The sequence below is a fragment of the Tachysurus vachellii genome, chromosome 5, assembly GCF_030014155.1.
Source record: "Tachysurus vachellii isolate PV-2020 chromosome 5, HZAU_Pvac_v1, whole genome shotgun sequence".
In the NCBI taxonomy this organism is placed as follows: domain Eukaryota; kingdom Metazoa; phylum Chordata; class Actinopteri; order Siluriformes; family Bagridae; genus Tachysurus; species Tachysurus vachellii.
The window spans coordinates 19,107,979-19,128,674 of NC_083464.1; the positions used below are offsets into that span (position 1 = coordinate 19,107,979).

At 36.0% G+C, this 20,696-nt stretch overlaps 2 protein-coding genes across 4 annotated transcripts; one reads left to right on the forward strand and one right to left on the reverse strand.

Annotated features, from left to right (window-relative positions):
* The first annotated feature begins 122 nt into the window (after window positions 1–122).
* plekhg6 (pleckstrin homology domain containing, family G (with RhoGef domain) member 6) lies at window positions 123–13,457 on the forward strand. 3 transcript variants are annotated; one of them, XM_060870221.1, is made up of 15 exons: window positions 123–231; window positions 1,067–1,321; window positions 2,069–2,185; window positions 2,338–2,496; window positions 2,728–2,823; window positions 3,078–3,128; window positions 3,457–3,606; window positions 3,700–3,810; window positions 4,112–4,261; window positions 5,166–5,300; window positions 5,377–5,496; window positions 5,972–6,104; window positions 8,724–8,839; window positions 9,073–10,334; window positions 11,546–13,457. In XM_060870221.1, the coding sequence occupies exons 2-15, from the start codon at window positions 1,133–1,135 to the stop codon at window positions 11,721–11,723; spliced, it is 2,967 nt and encodes a 988-aa protein (XP_060726204.1). In that variant the 5' UTR covers window positions 123–231; window positions 1,067–1,132; the 3' UTR covers window positions 11,724–13,457. The 3 variants fall into 3 exon arrangements, with proteins under 3 accessions (XP_060726204.1, XP_060726205.1, XP_060726206.1); XM_060870222.1 differs by having other exon boundaries at window positions 140–231; window positions 1,093–1,321; XM_060870223.1 differs by lacking the exon at window positions 123–231 and adding an exon at window positions 262–316.
* Window positions 13,458–13,642: 185 nt separating this feature from the next.
* LOC132845875 (uncharacterized) lies at window positions 13,643–17,101 on the reverse strand. The gene is made up of 8 exons (XM_060870224.1): window positions 16,954–17,101; window positions 16,619–16,742; window positions 16,251–16,459; window positions 15,655–15,894; window positions 15,044–15,382; window positions 14,683–14,931; window positions 14,407–14,528; window positions 13,643–14,117 (listed from the first exon to the last, which is right to left on the reverse strand). Exons 1-8 carry the CDS (start codon window positions 17,015–17,017, stop codon window positions 13,974–13,976), a joined length of 1,491 nt encoding a protein of 496 aa, XP_060726207.1. The 5' UTR covers window positions 17,018–17,101; the 3' UTR covers window positions 13,643–13,973.
* Window positions 17,102–20,696: the final 3,595 nt, after the last annotated feature.

A 20,696-nucleotide genomic window follows, 5' to 3' on the forward strand; every position in this document is an offset into this window, starting at 1 on the left:
ATAAAGAATAAAAAAAAATACTTTGGTGAGCACTCCTTAACTGTAATGAGGAAGACTATACAGAAGAATCCTGCTTTTCTTGTTAGACCAGTTACTTTTGAAAGCACTTCTAAAGAGTGATTGACGGACAAAAAAAGAAGGAGGGATAAGAATAGAGTGTGGAAGCCAGATTGGAGCAGAGAGAAAAACTGAAGATGGCTACTTGAGGACGATTAATAGAGCTTTACCCAGGTAATTTAGTGTTAGTATCTTAACATGAGAGTTTTGAACACTGCACATGGGGGTGTTTGGATGAGAAATTATTATTATAATGCAGGTGGGCAGTTTGTAACTTCCTTTCATGTGACTTCATGTGAAGATACAGGTTGTATGTTCCACTAATGTAGTGATATGTGAATGAAGAGGATTTAAAGAAGATACTTTATAGAGACAGAGAATTTCCATATTTTGCATGGAAAATGTACCTATTCAGTGATCTTTAATAGAACTGGTGTTTTGATAGGTAGTGATGTCAGTCGTGGGTGAGTTGTTGTGTCTCGTCTCTAAGCATGAGTGTGTGGTTAGTGAATCATATGTTTATTTTTTTAACAGCAATTTGTTCAAATGTAAGCTCATGGGAATCAGTCGGTATTTTCACATTACGATTAACATACCATCATTTTGCATTTTGTTTTTGAATTGTGTAATTTTAAAACTGTAAATACAACCACTAACCATTTAAGTGACAAGAATCATTTTATAAACCATTTTTCTGTCTGGATCAGATTAAGTTCAGATTTGTTGTGTTATATAAAAAGAATGGTATTGAGTCTTGTTTAATGTGTTTAATGTTTTAGACTGATTTCTTAATGCAGCTGAATTAGAACAGATTTTGTTGTCGCCTACTGTTCCTGTTTTCCGCTCTTGCGCAAATCCTGTGAAACTTGTGGTGTAACTAGTTCCTTCTTCATAGCTTAACTATTGCTCATGTTATTCAGACCTTCAGGACTATACTATAAATGTATGCCTCTTCTCTCTCTCTCTCTCTCTCTCTCTCTCTCTCTCTCTCTCTCTCTCTCTCTCTCAGATCTTTCTTATATACCTTGATATCAGGAATCATGCACCTCTGCCATCATGAGCTACAGAGGATGTGATGCCATACCATCCAGATAAAGATGCTCTGAAAGCCCAGGGAATGGATGGACGTATGGAGAAAGTGAAAGAGGCAGAAAGAGATAAAGAAAGTGATACTGTGGATGGATTTGGGAGACAATTTGCAGGTGCACTGGTTAGCCACCAGAAGGCAGCAGACAAACATAAATTCCACAGTGTGGGTCATCAGGTACTTGTCACACAAACTTATATATAATGATATGTCTTATAATGATCCCTATTGAAAATCCAGTCTAGTCAGTTTATACTAGTTTGATGCTCGGTTTATTCTAATTAGTTGCTATGGTAGGTTACACAGTAAAGCACGTGTTCAGCTTTTCTGAAAAATTGAAACAACAGCACCATCTGGTGCCTCCCCCATTTATGCCTGTCACAATTTCTGTTAGTATTCATAGTGATAAAATTTACAAATCTGTGTGTGTGTGTGTGCGCGTGCGTGTGAGTGTGTGTACGTGTGTGTGCGCGTGTGCGTTTGTGTGTGTGTGTGCGTGCGTGTGTGTGCGTGTGTGTCTGTATACAAAAATCTGTACTACTGAAGACCAGCCCCTCTCAGGACCCTTTATTATTACAATATTATTATGATTCACACTGACGACTCGCGTGTTTAGATTTGACACGTTTTTACTGGCTAGATTGTTAACATATTATTATGATCTTACTACGTCACTTACTTGTTTCATTGTACATACATAACAAAAATTAAAAAACTGAACAGTAAGCCTGTCCTTTACCTGTGTAATTAATTACTATACAATATTAGAAAAAAATATAAATAATAATATTACAAGTGATGAATAGATTTGTGATAGATTTGTGCCTCTTGGATATTCTACATGGTTTAATTCTTTATGTGTTATATGATATATTGTCTGTATAAAATTCTTTGAACAGAAACCTATAATTGTGATATTCACAGAAAAAGAAGCTGAAGGTGCGTCCAGTAGCAACATTGGGGAAAGGCTTTCCAAAATCTAGAGGGCCTCATATTCAGGATCTGTTCAGCGACCGCCCTGATAAAACTCCCATGCAGGAAGTACAAACATTTTTCAAAACATACACTGGTTTGCTTTATGTTGATGTAATAAAAGAATTTTGATATAATAAAAGAATATAGTCACCTAGTTCACACTGTTCGTATTTTTTCCTTTCACCTTTCCATGTCTACTTTCTGTTTGTTTCTATCAGGAGCGAGGCGGTGCAGGTGGAGGCCAGTCACCGATGGAAGTGTTGAAACAGACTTTGCAGTCGTTCCCCGTTCCTGATAAACTCAATTGGGGGTCCAAAGAAGGAGACAAATATGAAGTCTTGGAGAAAAGCTGGACTGACCTAGTGCACTCTCACAAGGTAAACTATCTAAGATTCTATCATAACTATGTCAAGAGGTTGAGGGAGTGAAGCATGTGATGGAAAGGAGAAGTTGGGTGATGGAAAAGAGCAGACTGTGTAGGCTTGGATGGTATGAGGAGGAAAAAAATGTTTAAAAAAAATAGCTTTGAGAAATGGAATAAAAAACTGACAGAATAATTATTTTGGAAATAAAACCTTTGTATTGATATGAAATGATTTTCTTTATAGACAATGCCAAAGACCCAGAGACACCAGCAGGAGGCGCTGTGGGAACTCCTTTATACTGAGATCATCTACATCAACAAACTCACCATTATCACTGATGTAAGACTCCAGCGAGCTACTACTCAAATTATAGTTAAGAAGAAATCTGACTACGAGGTTTGATTGGAGTCAGAATAATTTCATAGTATAATAATCTTTTTTTTCCTCACGTACTATTTTCTATATTGAAATATTCTTCAGTTCCATTCTCAGATCTTGCACACCTTCATCAGTTTTAATTTGGTGATTAAATGAATTACATTATCTGTATTATTTCTCTTGCAGTTTATGTATAAACTTCTTACATTTTACAGCTTGTTCTTGCTGCACTGGAGCATGTTCACCGGCACGGATTTCTTAATGAGGTTTGAACTTTAAGCTATGTGTCTTTTTTCTGCACACGACAAACCTATTATCAATAGACTGAATAAGCTCAACATTCGGACCAGTTGCATCATCTTTGTCTTAATTTTCAAAACAGTTATTCATAATACATTTTCTTTTGTTCATTTTAATGGAACATTCAGTTTTTGTTTGAATATGCACCAGAGTTGCACTATGGAAACATAATTTGTACACGTTTCTGCTGACAATCTGGAAAAACTGCATTAATCTGACTGTGGTTTTGTGTAGGTGTGTAGAAGCAGCCCAGTGTAAGCTCATAGCCTTCACTTAAATATATCTGTCTTGCAGGTTTCATCTGCCCAGCTCTTTTCTAACATACCCTCCATCCTCGATGCCCATAGATGCTTCTGGCTTGAAGTGATGCACCCTATGTTGCAGAATGTCAGATTGACTGGCCAACCATTTGACCCTTTAAAGCTTGATCCAGGATGTTTGCAAGTATTTAACATGCACCGAACATTCTCTACACCAGTAATAACTACATCATTTTTCTACCCTGCTCCACATTCTAACCCTACATTGTTCTCCTAGTTTGCAGATCGTTTCTCTGCATATTTGGATTATTGTTGGGAGGAGGAGAGAAATCTGGAGTTCACACGCAGACAGCAGGAAATAAACCCACAGTTTAACATTTTTCTTATGGTACTACAGTCATATTACGCTTTTAGCATTACACATTTTATTTACTGCCACACAAATCTGAATAATAAAATAACACAATAAAAATAACATCACTATATATAAAACTTATCATAGTTATACATATATAATATTGTTCTTGGTTGTACATGTTACTGTGCCATTCATCATGCAATATGACATTCTGTAAATACAATAACGAGGCACTTTGACGTATAATTTATTAAAATGACAAATTTTTTTTTTCCAACATTGTAAAACAAAATGTGCATTTTATTTTCCCCTTCTGGGTTTCCATATGCAGTGGGTGGAGACTCATCCCCAATGTGGGCGAATGCGGCTGGGCGACATGCAGGCAAAGCCCCACCAAAGGATCACAAAGTACCCCCTACTTTTAAAGGCCATCCTGAAGACTACACAGGACTCATATACACAGCAAACACTCGACTGCATGGTAAGACATTTGAATGGAGAACTACAACAGTCTCTTACAACTGTACATAAAGGGACCTTTTGGACATAACATACACAGTAGTAATAAAATAATAATAATAATAATAAAAAAAGCCTTCCAGTAGAAAGACAGTCTGTCTCATTAGAGTGATCCAGATCAAGGTTTAGATTTTTTTCTCCAATAAAATAAAAGATTCAAAAACGTTTCTAAATGGAATTATCTGCTCCTTATTGAGATATTCTAATTATAATAATATAATTTCTTAAAATTTTTAAAATCTGTAACTACTAAGCTATATATCAGCTGCTAAAACTGCTTAATCTGCAGTGTGTCCACCTGTGCATGACATATTATTATAGAAACAACATATTAAAATTAGCTTTAATTTATAATACAGCTGACACTAATGTCATCAATCAGATGTCTGTGCAATCAGATTTGAGAATTCAACACAGTATAAAAGTTAATAAAAATAAACATTTTGAGTAGCAGTGTGGGGGGCACGGTGGCTTAGTGGTTAGCACGTTCGCCTCACACCTCCAGGGCTGGGGGTTCGATTCCCGCCTCCGCCTTGTGTGTGTGGAGTTTGCATGTTCTCCCCGTGCCTCGGGGGTTTCCTCCGGGTACTCCGGTTTCCTCCCCCGGTCCAAAGACATGCATGGTAGGTTGATTGGGATCTCTGGAAAATTGTCCGTAGTGTGTGATTGCGTGAGTGAATGAGAGTGTGTGTGCCCTGCGATGGGTTGGCACTCCGTCCAGGGTGTATCCTGCCTTAATGCCCGATGACGCCTGAGATAGGCACAGGCTCCCCGTGACCCGAGGTAGTTCAGATAAGCGGTAGAAAATGAGTGAGTGAGCGAGTGAGTAGCACTGTGTATATACATGTTTTCTTTCTCTTTTTTAGATAAACAGTGTCAGCCAGTTTCTGGACAGCATCAATGACTACTTGCTTTTTAAGGATGATGAGCTGGCACTTTTTGCTATGTCCCAAAAGATAGAGGGATATGAATTACATGGGATGAGTGAAGAAATAGAAAAGGTAAGAGGATGATTAAATGACCAATATTATTATTTGCTTGAAAGGTTCACTGACTGTGAGTGTTTATGTGTTTCAGCACATGCAGGAGTTCTGCCGCTTTGATTTAACTACTCCTATACGGGGTACTGAACCCAAGGTCATACGCAAGCTTATAATGGGAGAGACCCTGAAGGTCAGAGGAAGGAAGGACAGTAAGGTGAGAAATGTAATGAAATTTTCAAGATGCAATTGCTTGTGACACAAAGGTGTAGGAGTGCTTAAAGCCAACGACTGAAACAATTAATACAACAATCCTAATTCTGTTAGGATTACAATTATATAATAATATGGATTATAATTTCTGGTATACTAACAATTAATCAAGGTTATTCGTTTAGAGTTCTAAACATATATTGCCTTATGATACTTAAGCCTTTTTGGGAATGAGCTCTTTCTGACGTCTATCTTGTAGTGGAATCTGGGTGCATACAATCTGTAATTTCTTACAGTTCCTATCATAGCAGATTCACTGGCAGGGAGCAAAAAAAATTGATTTATTGCCTTAACATTTAAAAGCATATCACATTGTATGATATTGTTTCAGATTCAGTGGTATCATTAAAAATATTGTTTTGCATGGAATCTGAGGTTTACACATTTACAAAGTAGTAGCATTAATTCTTGTGTTGTAGCTGGAGGTGGTGGTGCTGCTGTTTACTGATGTGCTACTGCTGACCAAAACCCAGAAGAAATCAGACAAGCAGAAGGTTGTGCGCCCCCCACTGTCCCTGGACAGAATACACTGTGCAGAACTTAAGGATGGCTGTGAGTTTTATAACCTCTCATATTATTTTCTTCGGAAGCACGTTCTAGCTCCATAAATCACAACCTTATTTTCAATCTACAGATAGCCCTGTGGTATTGGTGTTATGACAACTTAAGCTTCTGAATGTTTACTTTTAAAACCCCAATTCCAATTTTTAACCCTAATCCACAATTAAAGCTGAAATATCAAAGTCTGATATAAATAATTATTATGGAACATTTAATGTTATGGAGCACATATTTGATGTTGATTTAGCTTGTATTGTACACGTACATGTCTTTATTCCTAAATGTTCAGGGGTCTCTAATAATGTGTCCCATGTAGAGTTTTAATTATCACTAATTGGAAGCTAAAAAGATTTAACATGTCAGTTTGTCTCCCGTGTACTAAAGTCTTAATATCTTGTCACGCTAGAAAAGTAGGCCAGCGTATGCTGCGTCTACAAAACAGAGAACACCAAAGCCATAATACCAATCGTCTTATCTCTGATTAAATCTAAACATCAGAGACATCTAAAGATAATTTTGAAATAACTTAAAATATAGGAAGGTATTAGTAGTTTAATACTCATGCACTTACTCAGTCATTTGCAACTTATTAGTTACTTTCACAAAACAGATCCCTAATTATTGAACAATGCATATTATGAATAGTCTAAAGAATAATGTGATTTAAGAGGCTCTTTTAATTTGTTCTTTATTAAACAAAAAAAACTTACCTTTATTTATATCTAATATGTGCTCCATAAATAAAGTGTTATCAATTATTTGTATGCATTAATAATAATAATAATAATAATAATAATAATAATAATAATAATAATAATAATAATTAGTTTTATGACATTTTTAGATAACAGTGTGCTAACTTAATTACTTGGTTTGTTTAACATGCTGATGCTGACACAGATATTACACTTGTTTATCGGGTTCTGTTTGAATCAGTAGATGCCACATCTAGTGTGAGCTGCATAGACATGCTTGAATTTATAAAACACATATTTTAATTAAAAAAAAACCAAAACAACAGAATATAAAAAAATATGGTTTCGGAAAGAACATTTTGGAAATATTAATACAAATAAATTACAATATTAAATAAACAGGGGCAGGGCCTTTTTCTTTGTTTAGAAAAAGTTAGAGAACATAATTTAGCTTAGCATTTTTTTTATTATAATTACAGTATAACCATACATAATAAGTGTTATAATTATTAAAACCTACTGCATCTTCCATGTATTAGAATGATGAAGTGTCAATTCTACAATTTGCATGTGTGTAGGCTCATATTAATGAGCAGGAAATTTAGTCTACCTTTAGGTAAATTCCAGCATAGAGAGATGCAAATGTTACACATCATAAGCAAAATTGTCATAGCTTTTATTACTGCATATCTTAGGATCTGATTGGAAACTCCTCTTGTGTTTGACTTGAATCAAAGTGAAAACATTGATCTAAACTGTCATGCAAACTGTACCATGAGTCAGTGAACTGGCACTGAGTTTAAATACAACCAACAATACTGACATTATTAGTGCTTTCATTAAAACAATGAAACATCTATTACATTTTGCTTATAGCCATGATCTCAGAGAAATTTGATTTGGTCTTTATAGTACCAAAAGCTACTAAATGTAAATCTGAGACTTTGCACTACACACTCAGGCAGAAACATCAGAACAACATTAAACATCTTAATCAGGAAAAAAGTCAGAATATCACATGACAATCTTCAGTTGTCCAGTTTTGTACCGACTGTAGCCTCAGAATATTGTTCTTGAAACCCAGTGTGATCATCTGCTTTTGTAGACCATGTAACCATAATCTGCATGTCAGTTTGCACCAGTCTGGCATCATTACCTCTGTCGCCTACAAGGCAATTCCACCTGCAGAACTATTTTTCACCACCATTCAAACCGTCCCTTGTGAATGATTTGAATGAAAATCACAGGAGATCAGTAGTCACCAAGAACTATGACACAGTCTGAGTCACTGGGATCACATATTTTCCCCATTCTGATGTTTTATTTTTTGACTTATATCTGCATGAGATTATGCATAATGCTGCAGGTGTTAAAGTGGCTGGTGAGCATATAATGTAAGCTTAATATCAAACCAGGTCACATAAACATGCTCAAATGATTTTTATACCAGCATCAACAAAAGCCGTGCTCTGTTTTTTGTTTATTACAATGTGTTTCAAATGTAATGTCTCTGAACGTTTCACAAAACCCATATAGGTTCGTCTTAAAGTGGTGGAGAAGAGTTTACCAGCAATTTAGTAGAATGAGTTTTGCAGGATACATTATTTATTTTATTATTATTCAATTGTTTTAATATCTATATGATTAAATGACTCAATGAGTAGTGAAAAGCTGAAAATGTTATTGGCATTTTTCATCAGAATTTCTAGTTTTAGCATAAAAATATACCTTAAATCAAGTTTACTGTAGTAGTAGTTGTAGTAGTATACATAGAGTATATTATCTAAGCTAACATTTTGTTGTCTGTTTTATCAGATTTTTGACTATTTGTCCATATGTCAGTTTTGTTCTGCATGTGAATGTAGTGCGGTTTGCTTATACAGTACTTCTCTGTGTCTCTGTCTCTGACTTTTAGACTCTTTTGTCTTGATGGAGGTAAGTGATCTTGGCTGCCCTGTCAGTGTGTACAGCGTTTCGACTCCCAGCCCAGAAAGCTGTGCAGTATGGATCACTACAATCCACCAAGCCCAGGTAAAGCGTTAAACTAGATCACACAAGGCTCATACGTCTTTGGAAGTTTGCTGTGTGCTTTTAAAATACATTATAAATTCCATCATTCGATGCACTTCTGTGCTGACAAGATAAATCCTAGTTTGATTCAAACTGATCACCTAATTAAATTCTTCTGATTTGCAGCTATCTAAATTTGATCTTTAATTTCAGTTGTTGTAACCACAAAACATTTGACTGTTTTCGATTTACAGGAAGCCTTGCAGTCTTTACGAAAACCTGAGGAGCCCCGTGATCAGATTCTAGAGGAGTCAGAATACAGAATACTTCCAGTCAGTTTACTGAACATCAGTGACACAGAAGAACAGTTAGAGTACAAAAGTCATTTTGGTTCTCTTAGGTTTACAACTGTACAGTTAGACAGAGAAGAGGAAAATTTGCATAACCAGCATGTACATTCCCATTTTTTGAGCAAACAAATGCAAAACGGAGAACAAAAATTTAATGACAAACACAACACGACAAAAGAAACTGAACAGAGAGACAGAGGTAAAAACGGACATTGTGAAAGTAAAACAGACATTGTGAATAATCTGACAATTGAAAGACGGGTAACATGGAATCACAAAGTGCCAACACAAAAAAAGTCCAATGCCTTCCCACAACAAGACTCATTCGTTCACGAGACCAACAAATCCAGCGGTCCACATAATCGGTTAGTTGGTGAATTAAGGGAAAACAAGTTGCCAACCAGTGGACAGTTTTTATTACCCAGTAAATTTACACCAGCCGAGTCTGCAATCATTGTCGGACAGCAGCAGTCACAGAAACCAGATCTGCGGCAGGATTCTTGGTCTCACCAGTCAGGTGATGAAAACGAGCCTCTTTCAGGTTCATGGACATTCACGAGAATATTAAATTCTCCAAGGTTACGAAGGAAACGTCCCATGAATTCTCAGCCGTCTGCTCCACTCCAGGGCCCAAGGAGAATGTCAGCTGATGTAGGCTCATCCAACTCAGTCTCAGATTCTGAAGAGAACCATAATGTTCGCAGACCCTCCAATACATCTGTCAAAACCGAGGACCACCTGGTGCTTAAGATGGCTTCTGTAAAGCAGAACCGAGGTGCTTTCTGGAATGTTCCTTATGAGAGGTCATCAGATTCTGAGTCTGAACTGCCAAAAGAGACATATAATAAGAACTTCCATCAGAAAATACCCAAAATTAAACCCCAGAGGAGTGAATCCTTCCCTGAGATAAAGTCCTCCCCTCTGCAGGGCCTACTGAATAGGGCCATGGAGCGGGAGAGGGAGCGTGGAATAGCAAAAATAGAGGGGAAACATTTAGAAAAGACTTCTCTTCAAAGTTCCAACACTGACTGCACCACACTGTCATCATCACCAAGTAAAAGAGAGAGTGAGGCAGAGGACTGGGTGATGTTCGGAGCAAGATGGTTTGGCCCTCATACAAGGACGGAAACCAGCGTGGACAGCAGTGACAATGACAGGAAAAACAGGTACTTTTTTTAATGCTTTGTTGTCTGTTATCTAAATCATGGACAAAAGAGTTAGACATCCAATACTATTGGGCAGTGCTATGCTGGTCCTGACTTTTTTTTATTTTTTTTCCTCTTTGGTTGTATTTCTAGCTGTTTATCTAGATTTGTCTAGTTTTCCAATCACATTTAAATTCATCCAACGGAATTATTACTAAAATCTGAAATTCTCTGTTTTTTGGATGTTGTTTGTTCCATGAGAAAGAAATGACTATAAACATGAGATTTTAGAGTGAAAAAAGACAGTAGTTTCATTCTGTGTTTTATGTCTGTGTCTTGATCTTACTGTGTGCTTCTGCCTACACAGTATAAACCTTTGCCAGCTGAATCTACTCTACTAATTTACCCAACATTTACTGTACTATTCAAAGATCTGAGACCATAATGGCCATAATGTTTTCAATTAAATGCCTATCCTTTACTTATTGTTACAGGTAACATGCAATAAAAATAATGGTAAAAAGAAAAATAATTTCATATTCAATCATAGGGCCGTGCACTACTTTCAGTTTATGGTCAAGAGTATTGGTATCACTATTACATCCATATGCTATCCTTCCCCAAACTGTTGGCTTAAAGCTGGCAGCACATAATCATCTAAAATGTCTTTGTATGCTGTAGAATGATGTTTTTCCCTCAATATATGCTTGATGTACAGTATATGCCTGTTCCAGTATGACATTGCACAAAATGTGGTCGCTAAGAAAGAGACTGGGCTGTACAGAGCCCTGACGTCAACCCCCTTGAACACCACTGGGATGAATTTGAACCCAGATAGCACACTGACCTGAAATCAGTTCCCAGCCTCACTCATGCTTTTGCAAATGAATAGCCACAAATCCCCACAGCCATGGTCCAAAATGGGTAAACCAAATCCTTGGAATGGGATGTTCAACAAAACAAGCACACAAAAGTATGTAATCTATACATATTTCATTGATCTCAGTACTGACTCGCATATGTGCACTGCATGACAAGAAATGCCTACATGCAGTACCCATCATTTGTGTTTTGCCACTGAATAATTAAATATACTGTATATATAGTGAAAATAATTTTTACACAATACTGCATAGCCAGATATTAATTGTGGTTGTTACTGTAGGATGCACATTACTGTCTATTAGAAAAAAGCATAAGAATTCTTTGTCTTTCCCATCGTTTCCCATTAGACCTGTCACGCCACTGGGTGTAACTGTGGACTGGCCAGGCTGGTGCTTCGATGATGAGGATGTGCTGGAGTTCACAGATCTTGATGATGAAACATCAGACTGGTTTGAAAAGACCCTATCTAAGGCAGAGCTCCGGAAAACACCAAGACATAGCGATGCAGATTACAGTGAGGTGTAAAGCCACCAACACTTATGTTCCTTGCAATGACAGAAACTACTGCCAGCTGGAATCTGTTATCTGCAGCACGTGTAGTAAGATATAGCTACCTCGGGGGCAGAATGTAGTAAATGCCACTGCTGTATCCTTTGTATATATTAGTTTATCATGTGTATATTTACAATGCCCATATGAATCCATGTGAATCCTTTACAATCTTCTATATTTCTGCATATATTTCACCTGAAATGTGGCCAGATCTTCTTTGAAGTCCTAAAGCTACTGTAGATAAAGAAAACACAATTGTTCAAATATTTTATAGGTTTTACATTTATTTATTGATCAAAATGATCCCACATTAAATATCTTTCTCGGAAAAGTTAAGAATGAGAAAGAGTATGGATTCATTTAAATCTTATCTGCAAAGGGCCGGTGTGGGTGCAGGTTTTCATTCCAACCAAGCAGAAGTCACACCTGATTCCACCTGTTTAATCAGTTGTTCTTGGCTTTTAGTAGACTCTGGTGTGACTTCTGCTTGGTTTAAATGAAAACCTGCACCCACATGTGGAGTTCCCAAAAATCTGGAGTTCACAAAAAGGCTTCACAAACATCTTACCACAACTGAAAGTACAGCATTTTGTATTTATTGTCTAGTAAAAAACTTTCTCATGTTTCACAGATGTTCATTCTTTATTATAAGTAAAAAAAAAAAAATCAATGCACTGTCATTATTAGTCGAGGTGCAGTGAAGGCAAAAATAATTGATGTGGTGCAGTTTTAAATGCAGACAAATTCATTTCCAGGCAATAATCTCTCCTCAAATTCTTACACTTTTCAATGGACAGATTAGATTACACGGCTTCTTTTTATAGGCTGTGCTGTACACTTCATCCAACCTTACAAAATGCATACTAAAATAATTTAGTCAAACAAGGTTCACTTTCTCTTTAATTGCCATATCTAATAGTATATCTCACTTTTACTATCATTCACACATTTCCCAATGGACACGTGGCCAAAATATTTTTTCATTAATATCAGTATATAGCAACCACTAGGTAACTACAATTTTATGTTTTTATACAGTTAACAAGGCTCTCAGACATGAGACAAATGCTTTCCTGAGAATGATGCATGCAATATGCTGTAATATAATGTAATTTAGCAGCAAAAGTTGTACAGTTGCACACAGTCTTACCCAAGTGACTCTGCACGCAAGCTGGATTCTTCAGAATAAGAATACTGCTGCCAAAAATTTGATGGAAAAATGAAATAGCCAGTTTCTTATTTTGACTGTGATGTGAATATTTTCTTATAACAGGCCCACCTTTTGCTTTTAACTGTCTCCAACTTCTTGTGCCCCACCCACTCATTTTCCTCCACCCAGTTTTGTTCTAACTCTGTTAGAGCGCTTGGCCAGTTTTTACTCATTTTTCTAGACATATGTGTTATAACTATAAGATTTTGTGCACTTCTTTCTTTAAATCAGATCTGAAGATTGAGAAAGTCATCAAAAGCTTTTTTCTATTAGATTTGTCTTATGTTAAGGAATAGGTTCTTGTAGCAGGATGCACCACTTCATTTTTAAGCTGTTTGTAGATAAATCCAGTTATTGTATGTAATATGGAAATTTTTGCACTCAGTTACAAGGCCTATGTTATATGATGTAACTATATTTATGTGAATATGTAAAAATGTATACAGTCATGAGTCTGGAGTCATGTAGCGTGAATAAAGTAGACCAAATCATCAGTGGATACGACTTCAGTCTGTCACTGCAGTCACATTTGTCTGTCACTGATTATCTTATTGATTCTAATAGAAATTTATTTCTTATATATTTTTCTCAGTGGAAACTTTGCTTGAAAATTTTTTAATTTTTAAAGACACTACAGTGTACATGACATGCTGTAAAAAGAAATAATGAAAAAGACAATATGTAAATATGTATATTATCATAATAATCCATGTACTTTATTGAAATATATTATACAGTGTTATACATTAAGATCAGAAATAAAAATGTGTAGTTATGCTTAGTATTATGACAAAGAAGTTTGTATAAAAAATTATGCTACAATTTTCTGCAAGTCTCTGGCTCTCTCTCTTTCTCTCGTTCTCTCTCTCTCTCTCTCTCTCTCTCTCTCTCTCTCACACACACACACACAAGCACACACACACACACACACACAAAGCAGAATTCAAAGTATGAAGCATCAAGTAGAAATCATTTCTTAACATTGAGCCAAACTCACAAACAGCCAAATGGATTTACACAAGCTCTGATTTAGGATTTTCACCACATGCACCATTCTGGGTTTTCTCTCTTTCTTTGACCCGTTCTCTAAATTCTCGCTCATTAGCCGCAAGGTGGACGATCGTCTCCATAGCTGGATACTGAAAGATCATTTTTCTCTGCACACATACAATGAAAGGTGTGTCATTTTAGCACTGTTTTACAAATATTTATACAATAAATTTTATAACTATAAGATTTTGTGCACTGCTTTCTTCAAATCAGGTCTGAAGATTGAGAAAGTCATCGCAAGCTATTTTTCTATTAGATTTGTCTTACAGTATGTTAAGGAATAGGTTCCTGTAGCAGGATGCACCACTTCACTATCATTTTTTTTTATGATATCATATATCAAATATATTGTCCTACTGGGGACAATCAAACTGTAATATGTTAGCTTGAACTTACCCTGTGATGGTTTTTGTACAGCTGAAGCAAAATAAGGACCAACAACAAGACCAGAAAGCACATTCCTATAATCAGCGCTACTTTGTTTGTACTTGTAGATTGTTGCTTTCCCTCTAAACCACCTACAGATGAACACATACACAACACAGTTTCAGTCACTCTAATGATACATAAAACCTTTACTATTTATGCATTGATATCTCAATATAGTTGAATACATTAGAATAAAAGTGTTGCTGCATTCTACGGAAGTAAACATTTTGAAGCATTACTCACTCATTATATGAGGCTGGTAAGTTGCATTTCCCAGAAGCTGCTGTTTGTTATAGAAACGACACACCCACTCCCCAAAGTGCTTCTCTTTTGGGACGCTCAGCACTTTTGATTTTGATTTTTGGACAGATGTGAATATCTGAGTATCATTCACACTATATTCCACATGGACCCACTCGTAATCTGTGACTTGACTGGTGCTGCTAATGCGACAGGTCAGGGTCATTTTGCCATTTTTGTTTGAGCTCAGAACTGCAGAGACACAGTTACACAGTCTTGGTCATACATCCATTCTTAAACTTGGTTTTATTTTTATTCTCTCTAACAAACAACATGAAGTGCTGCACTAGAACTCCACACTCACCTTGAGTAGTGATGAGCTGAATGCTCCTCTCCACCTCGAAGCGCTTGCCGTTGCCTCCTTCCACCTCTCCCGAACACCTATATGTGCCTTCATCTCCATCCTGCACACTCTCGATGTATGCTGATTTAACCAACCGCATGGAGGAGCACCGAGAAACTCTTGGATTCGAAGAAATGTTGAAAGACGAAGGAAGCACGGCTGGCAGATTTGATGTTTTGGATACTCTGTTCCAGGAAGAACTGTTGAAGAGCAATTCACTGGAGAAGATGCAGGGCAGCGTGACAGAGGAGCCTAACTGTGCATATACTACCTCTGAGTTATCTTTAGGGACCAGGATTCCTGAGAGAGACAATCAGATTAAATGAGACCAAATCCTAACTTTTCTAATCCTGTTAACCCTTTAGACACTATTATTGCTGCTGTTTATTTACATATTTTATTTTAAACAGTACTATTCAGTAATATTCCATTTTATTCACTAACTGCAGTGAAACTAACAGGATTGTTATGTAGATATGAGAAAGTTATATACTAAGAAGTTATACTAGCAATATAATTACTAAAATTTCTTTAATCACATATAACATGAAAAAAAAAAAAGAAATCTGCACCTTTGACTTGCAGTGATGTCGATGCATTTGCTTCCGTTTGTTTGTTTCTAATCAGGCAGCTCCATGTTCCTGCATCTTTCTGAGACACTTTATCGATAGTGAATGTCTGTATGCCGCTACGGCTGGCAATTGGTGAGCCATTCAGTTCCCATTTTGTTGTCTTTGTCCATGGCTGTGGAGTGATACTGCAGGTCAGCGTCAGCCGATCACCTTCGAATACCTCAGCAGGAGTAAAGGAAACTGCAGATAAACAAAACAAGGAACAAGACCTCATTATTACTGTGAAGTGAACTCCTGAATTACTCAGAGCCTGCTCCATTCTCCCTCTGACCCATTTCTCAAAAAACCTTTGGAATTTATGTGTTAAATGAAGCAAAAAACAGTTTGTAATAAAATATTTTTATATTTAGATTTTTATATAAGACGATCAAAAGGAAGTTTTGTCATTGTTATATAACATATGATTAAAATGTAAAGCCTCTAAGACCAAAACATTTTACAATTGCACAATGTATTAAATTAGTGAACAAAGAGAAAAAAGATCAATATTAATAAAAAATCTCTATATGTTTGGTTAATGTATCTTTTGCAGATACCTTTGACGACATGGAGCATGACATTCTTGATGTTCTGTCCTTCCACCTCACAGCGATACATTCCTGAATCCTCCTCCCTTGTCCCTTGGATATGAAGACTGAAATCTGAACTTCCAAAGTTTGGATGGGGACAATGAGCTTGTGGTGCCTGTCCCACTGCCCGAAACTCAAGCCCGCTCCTGTCCCTGCGCCACACCGTCCTCTCTTCACTGTAGGAGCAAGACAGAAAGTGAGTTTTTATGTTCATGTTAGTTTTATGTAAATGACTTGTTCAATTACATGATCTATCACTTTGATGCCAACATAATTTCATTATTGTGTGATTATTGTGTGATTATATGTAGAGTAGATTATATGGATGAATTTACCGTTCAATAATTCTTTTCCAGATGACAGCAGTTGGGTGTTGAGTTGAAGAAGAAATTACACAAGGCAATACTGCAACTGAGCCTCTGGTCACAAACACCTCAGAGGCTCTCATACTGTAGCTACCTGAGGAATACACACACTGATTAACAACAGAAAGTCCACTGCTTCAAATCCCTGCTTGAACATCTTCCTATTTATCTTTTTATCAAACTGATCTAGTCTTCACAGAAGCTCTAGGACACTTCACAATCATTCACAATCACAGTTAATGCTCACAAAAAGAAAATGTACATTATTTAAGACACCAAAATAGTCAAATAAAAAACAGACTCACATGAGATAGGTATGACTGTTGCTAGAAGAAGCAGAACTTGCACTGTTATATATGCTTGTGCCATATCTCTCCTTAAGCTGTAACTTCTCTTCTTTGATTGTTGTTTCTAATGTTCTACTACTTGTCATATGCACTCTCTTTCACTGACTCAATCTCTGTTTTGGGGCTGAGTATGTATATTATTGTGTGGGTGGGTGGGTGTTTCACTGGAGGTAATTCCTCTTCCTATGTCACATGACTTCAAGACATAATTTGTTCAAATGTGGCCTGAGTGACGCACAACGGAAAGAGAGAGAGAGAGAGAGAGAGAGAGAGAGAGAGAGAGAGAGAGAGAGAGAGAGAGAGAGAAGCAAACAAAGGCAATTCTGCTTACCCACGGATTCTCCCAGGTCTTCTTTTCTCGATTTTCATTTCTGAAAGTATGTCAAGATTGACATGCAAAGAAGTGGAAAAATAAAGTTTATGGTAAACAAAAAAAGGTACAAAACACGTCTTGTTGCATGTGTATTAAGGCTTCTAACTAGGTAATTATGTCAGTAATTTAAAGTAATGCATCTTACTGAGCTTAACCATGTTAAGCTACTAAGCAAGAGATTATAAATAAGGTATGCAGTACGTGCAAATACGATCATCAAGCTTTCAGCTTGACTACAGTCAAATTCTGATGTTTTATTAAGGGATTTCAGAAAGGTATAAGTACTTTATAGACTTTAACCATATTGTTTAGTCTGCCTTCTTGCAGTAGCAGTGTAGAGTTTACAGTCCAGGTGAAATTTTGCATCTCTGATTGAACGCAGTTATCAGATATGAAGTCAGCATGTTCAGCTTAGCACCACTTCCTGGAAGGCCCAGGCACATTCTTGAGTAGAACAGGCTGCGATGGAGAAATGTGGCATATGGGGGCAGTGGTTGTTTTGATGAGAGTGATGATGTTCTGGATGACTCAATCCCCCCTCACACCTCTCTCTTTGTTTGTTATTCTAGCTTTTTCTCCCATCATTGTGAATTGACCTGAAAGAAGAATATAATTTTCTGCTACTGCATATGCAGAATAGTTTTCCACTGGGTCCTACTTACATAGATATTATAATGAATTGCTCTCAAACATTTCCATGCTACACTAAAGAAGACAGATTTTATTTTACCTAGATAGAAACATTACTACTGTTTGCCAAATCTTTTATTCAGCTGTATAACAAATTTGTTTGGGGTTTTTGTGCACTAAAAAGACAACATTAATCAACAAAGCTTGTGCTGTAACAAGAAAAAATTTCCACTGTTAGTAATGAATTTACATATACATTCATATGTACATACCTCGTAACTATATACCTTTTCTACAAGATTTAATATAGTAATTAATCCATCGCACTGGATTTTAAAAGAAAATTAAGGTAAAGTGTGTAGAGTGAATATTCAGATTTTAATAACAATAAAAACACTGCTTCAGTACAAACACAGAGTGGATTTGTTGTTCAATAAATTCTTATACAGAAAAAGAATTTCATTTAGACTGTTAAGTACTGTGGATCACATATTAGACATTAACTATAACTAATAAATGTGCTTGAATGTAATGCTTACAGCAGGTCATTGGCAACATTAGCATCGTTTCAATGGTTCATTTAGTGTTGTAATATACAGACCTTATATTGCAGTGTCTAATGTCTAAAGTCTTCTCCTGCTTCTGTAAATCACAATAAGCCAAAACTGCCGTATCATTCCAACAGGACATTGATCCAAGTGATCGAAGTGGACACAGAAATAGTTAAATCATCACAGAATCAAACGTTTGACAAGACACTTTGTACAGCCCGTGGGGTGAAATGAGCAGATGAAAAAGATGACCAAGGACTCTGGAGAATAACAAATATATTTTGCCTGTCTTTACAAAGGGTACATTTGACTGTACATTTCCAGAACAGTAGTTATTAGAAAGAAACAGGTAACCACTTTAATATAAAGTAAAATAAAGAACATTAAATTAACTACTGATAATGATGCTTAATAACTACTGAGAAAACATTGCTTACAGTACACACAATTAACTGCTATGAAAATGTAAATTTTGAATTCAATGAATAAATGTAACTAAATTGCTTTAATTAGATCAAATAAATAAATAAGTAAATAAGTTGATGATAATTATTATTATTATTCTACTACTATTATTAGTAGTAGACTATTATTCTACTACTATTATTAGTAGTAGACTTACTATCCCTGAAGCAGCTTTTTTTTTTTTGTTTTTTTTTTGTTTTTTTACAGAACATCCATCATTACCATGTGAAATGTAGAAATGTAGAAATGTAGAATTGGATTTCACTGATTTGTTGTATAGTTAATATTATAGATTGGAATTTGTTCACTGTTTAGTACTAATGAAATAAGAAATAAATAATAAGTTTAGAAATGTATGAATAAAGAAGGACTTGTACACCTAATGTAAACATTTAAGAATGTAATAGAAGGTAGAATTCAGTTGCAGAAATTCTGACTAAAAGCCTTTGTTTTTCGCAATGCTGTTTCGTGAGAAAGGATGAAGCGAGGTGAAGGATGACCACACACCCACAAGTATGATAAACCATATGCACGTTTAAAACAACAACAAAACAGATCATCTGATAAGCTGCCATGTTGTGTGTGGAACACGTGTAGCTTTGAGAGAGGGGGCGAAAATGAGCAATCGCTCTGATGGGGTCTTTCCTACACGCTGTTAGATACAGGACCAGCATATTTACATAGACAGAAAGAAAGATAAAGACCCTCAAGTGGGAAAAAGCATGATGTGTAGGACTACTGTACATATGTAGATCGAGTTGGAAAATATTAACAATTCTTGAAAGCAACTTCATTCATTCCTTTCATGACAACTTAAATCCTGCCACCTTCAACGCCAACATCTTGGTCTTTGTTGTTATTGCGCATTCTTTCATTCAATCCAGACCATAATATTTGTAGCGTATATCGTATATAATCCTGCCTATACAACTGAGAAAGACTACAATAGCTCATATAGCTGTCAACCCTGTCAAGATTCAGACCATTTCCTAGCAAACTTTGTCGAGATTCACATAAAAATATGTAATGTGTCATGTAAACAGTGTAAATAATAATAATAATAATAATAAAGTGTTTAAATGACAAGTGTAATCATCATGTAAACATTTCAATAAGGAAAATCAGACAGAAAGCATTGTGCTTGTGGGGATTCACCCCACTGTCATCTGTAAGAAGCTGTAAAAAAACATGGATAACCACACACACCCACAGGCAACACACTCTTGATGAGCCTCATGCTCTTTTATCTTTCATGCTTCATTTCCTGACGTGTGACAACACAAGCCACCATGTTGCATTCGTTGCTTATATATATATATATATAACATTCTTATGACTGGACCATGATTGGGATGGGATTTAAAGGTAAAATGGCAAAGACACACACATGACATAACATGACAAACATCACTCTCGAACTGTTGTTAAGCTGTTATAAGGCGACTGTGTATTTATAAAGAAATGGCTCTACAAAATCATGTAGAGGACATTTTTGTAAATATATATAAAGTTACATTTTGCAAAAAAAAAGTGTTAATTTCTATTTTCATACTGAATTTGTTTATTATTATTATTATTATTATTATTATTATTATTATTATTATTATTATAGGAAGGTTCACAATGAATTTGGATAAGACAAACATGTGCTTTGGGAATAAGAAAATAATTGTTGTTTTTTT

Bases quoted from the DNA above. Each gene is read 5' to 3' on its own strand.
- plekhg6 (XM_060870221.1), top strand. From the start codon at position 1,133: ATGCCATACCATCCAGATAAAGATGCTCTGAAAGCCCAGGGAATGGAT. The intron at 2,497-2,727 runs GTAAACTATCTA...TTTTCTTTATAG, and splicing joins ACCTAGTGCACTCTCACAAG to ACAATGCCAAAGACCCAGAG. The intron at 10,335-11,545 runs GTACTTTTTTTA...GTTTCCCATTAG, and splicing joins GACAATGACAGGAAAAACAG to ACCTGTCACGCCACTGGGTG.
- LOC132845875 (XM_060870224.1), bottom strand. From the start codon at position 17,017: ATGGCACAAGCATATATAACAGTGCAAGTTCTGCTTCTTCTAGCAACA. The intron at 15,383-15,654 runs GTGCAGATTTCT...TGTCTCTCTCAG, and splicing joins GACATCACTGCAAGTCAAAG to GAATCCTGGTCCCTAAAGAT. The intron at 14,932-15,043 runs GTGAGTGTGGAG...GTGTCTCTGCAG, and splicing joins TCAGCTCATCACTACTCAAG to TTCTGAGCTCAAACAAAAAT.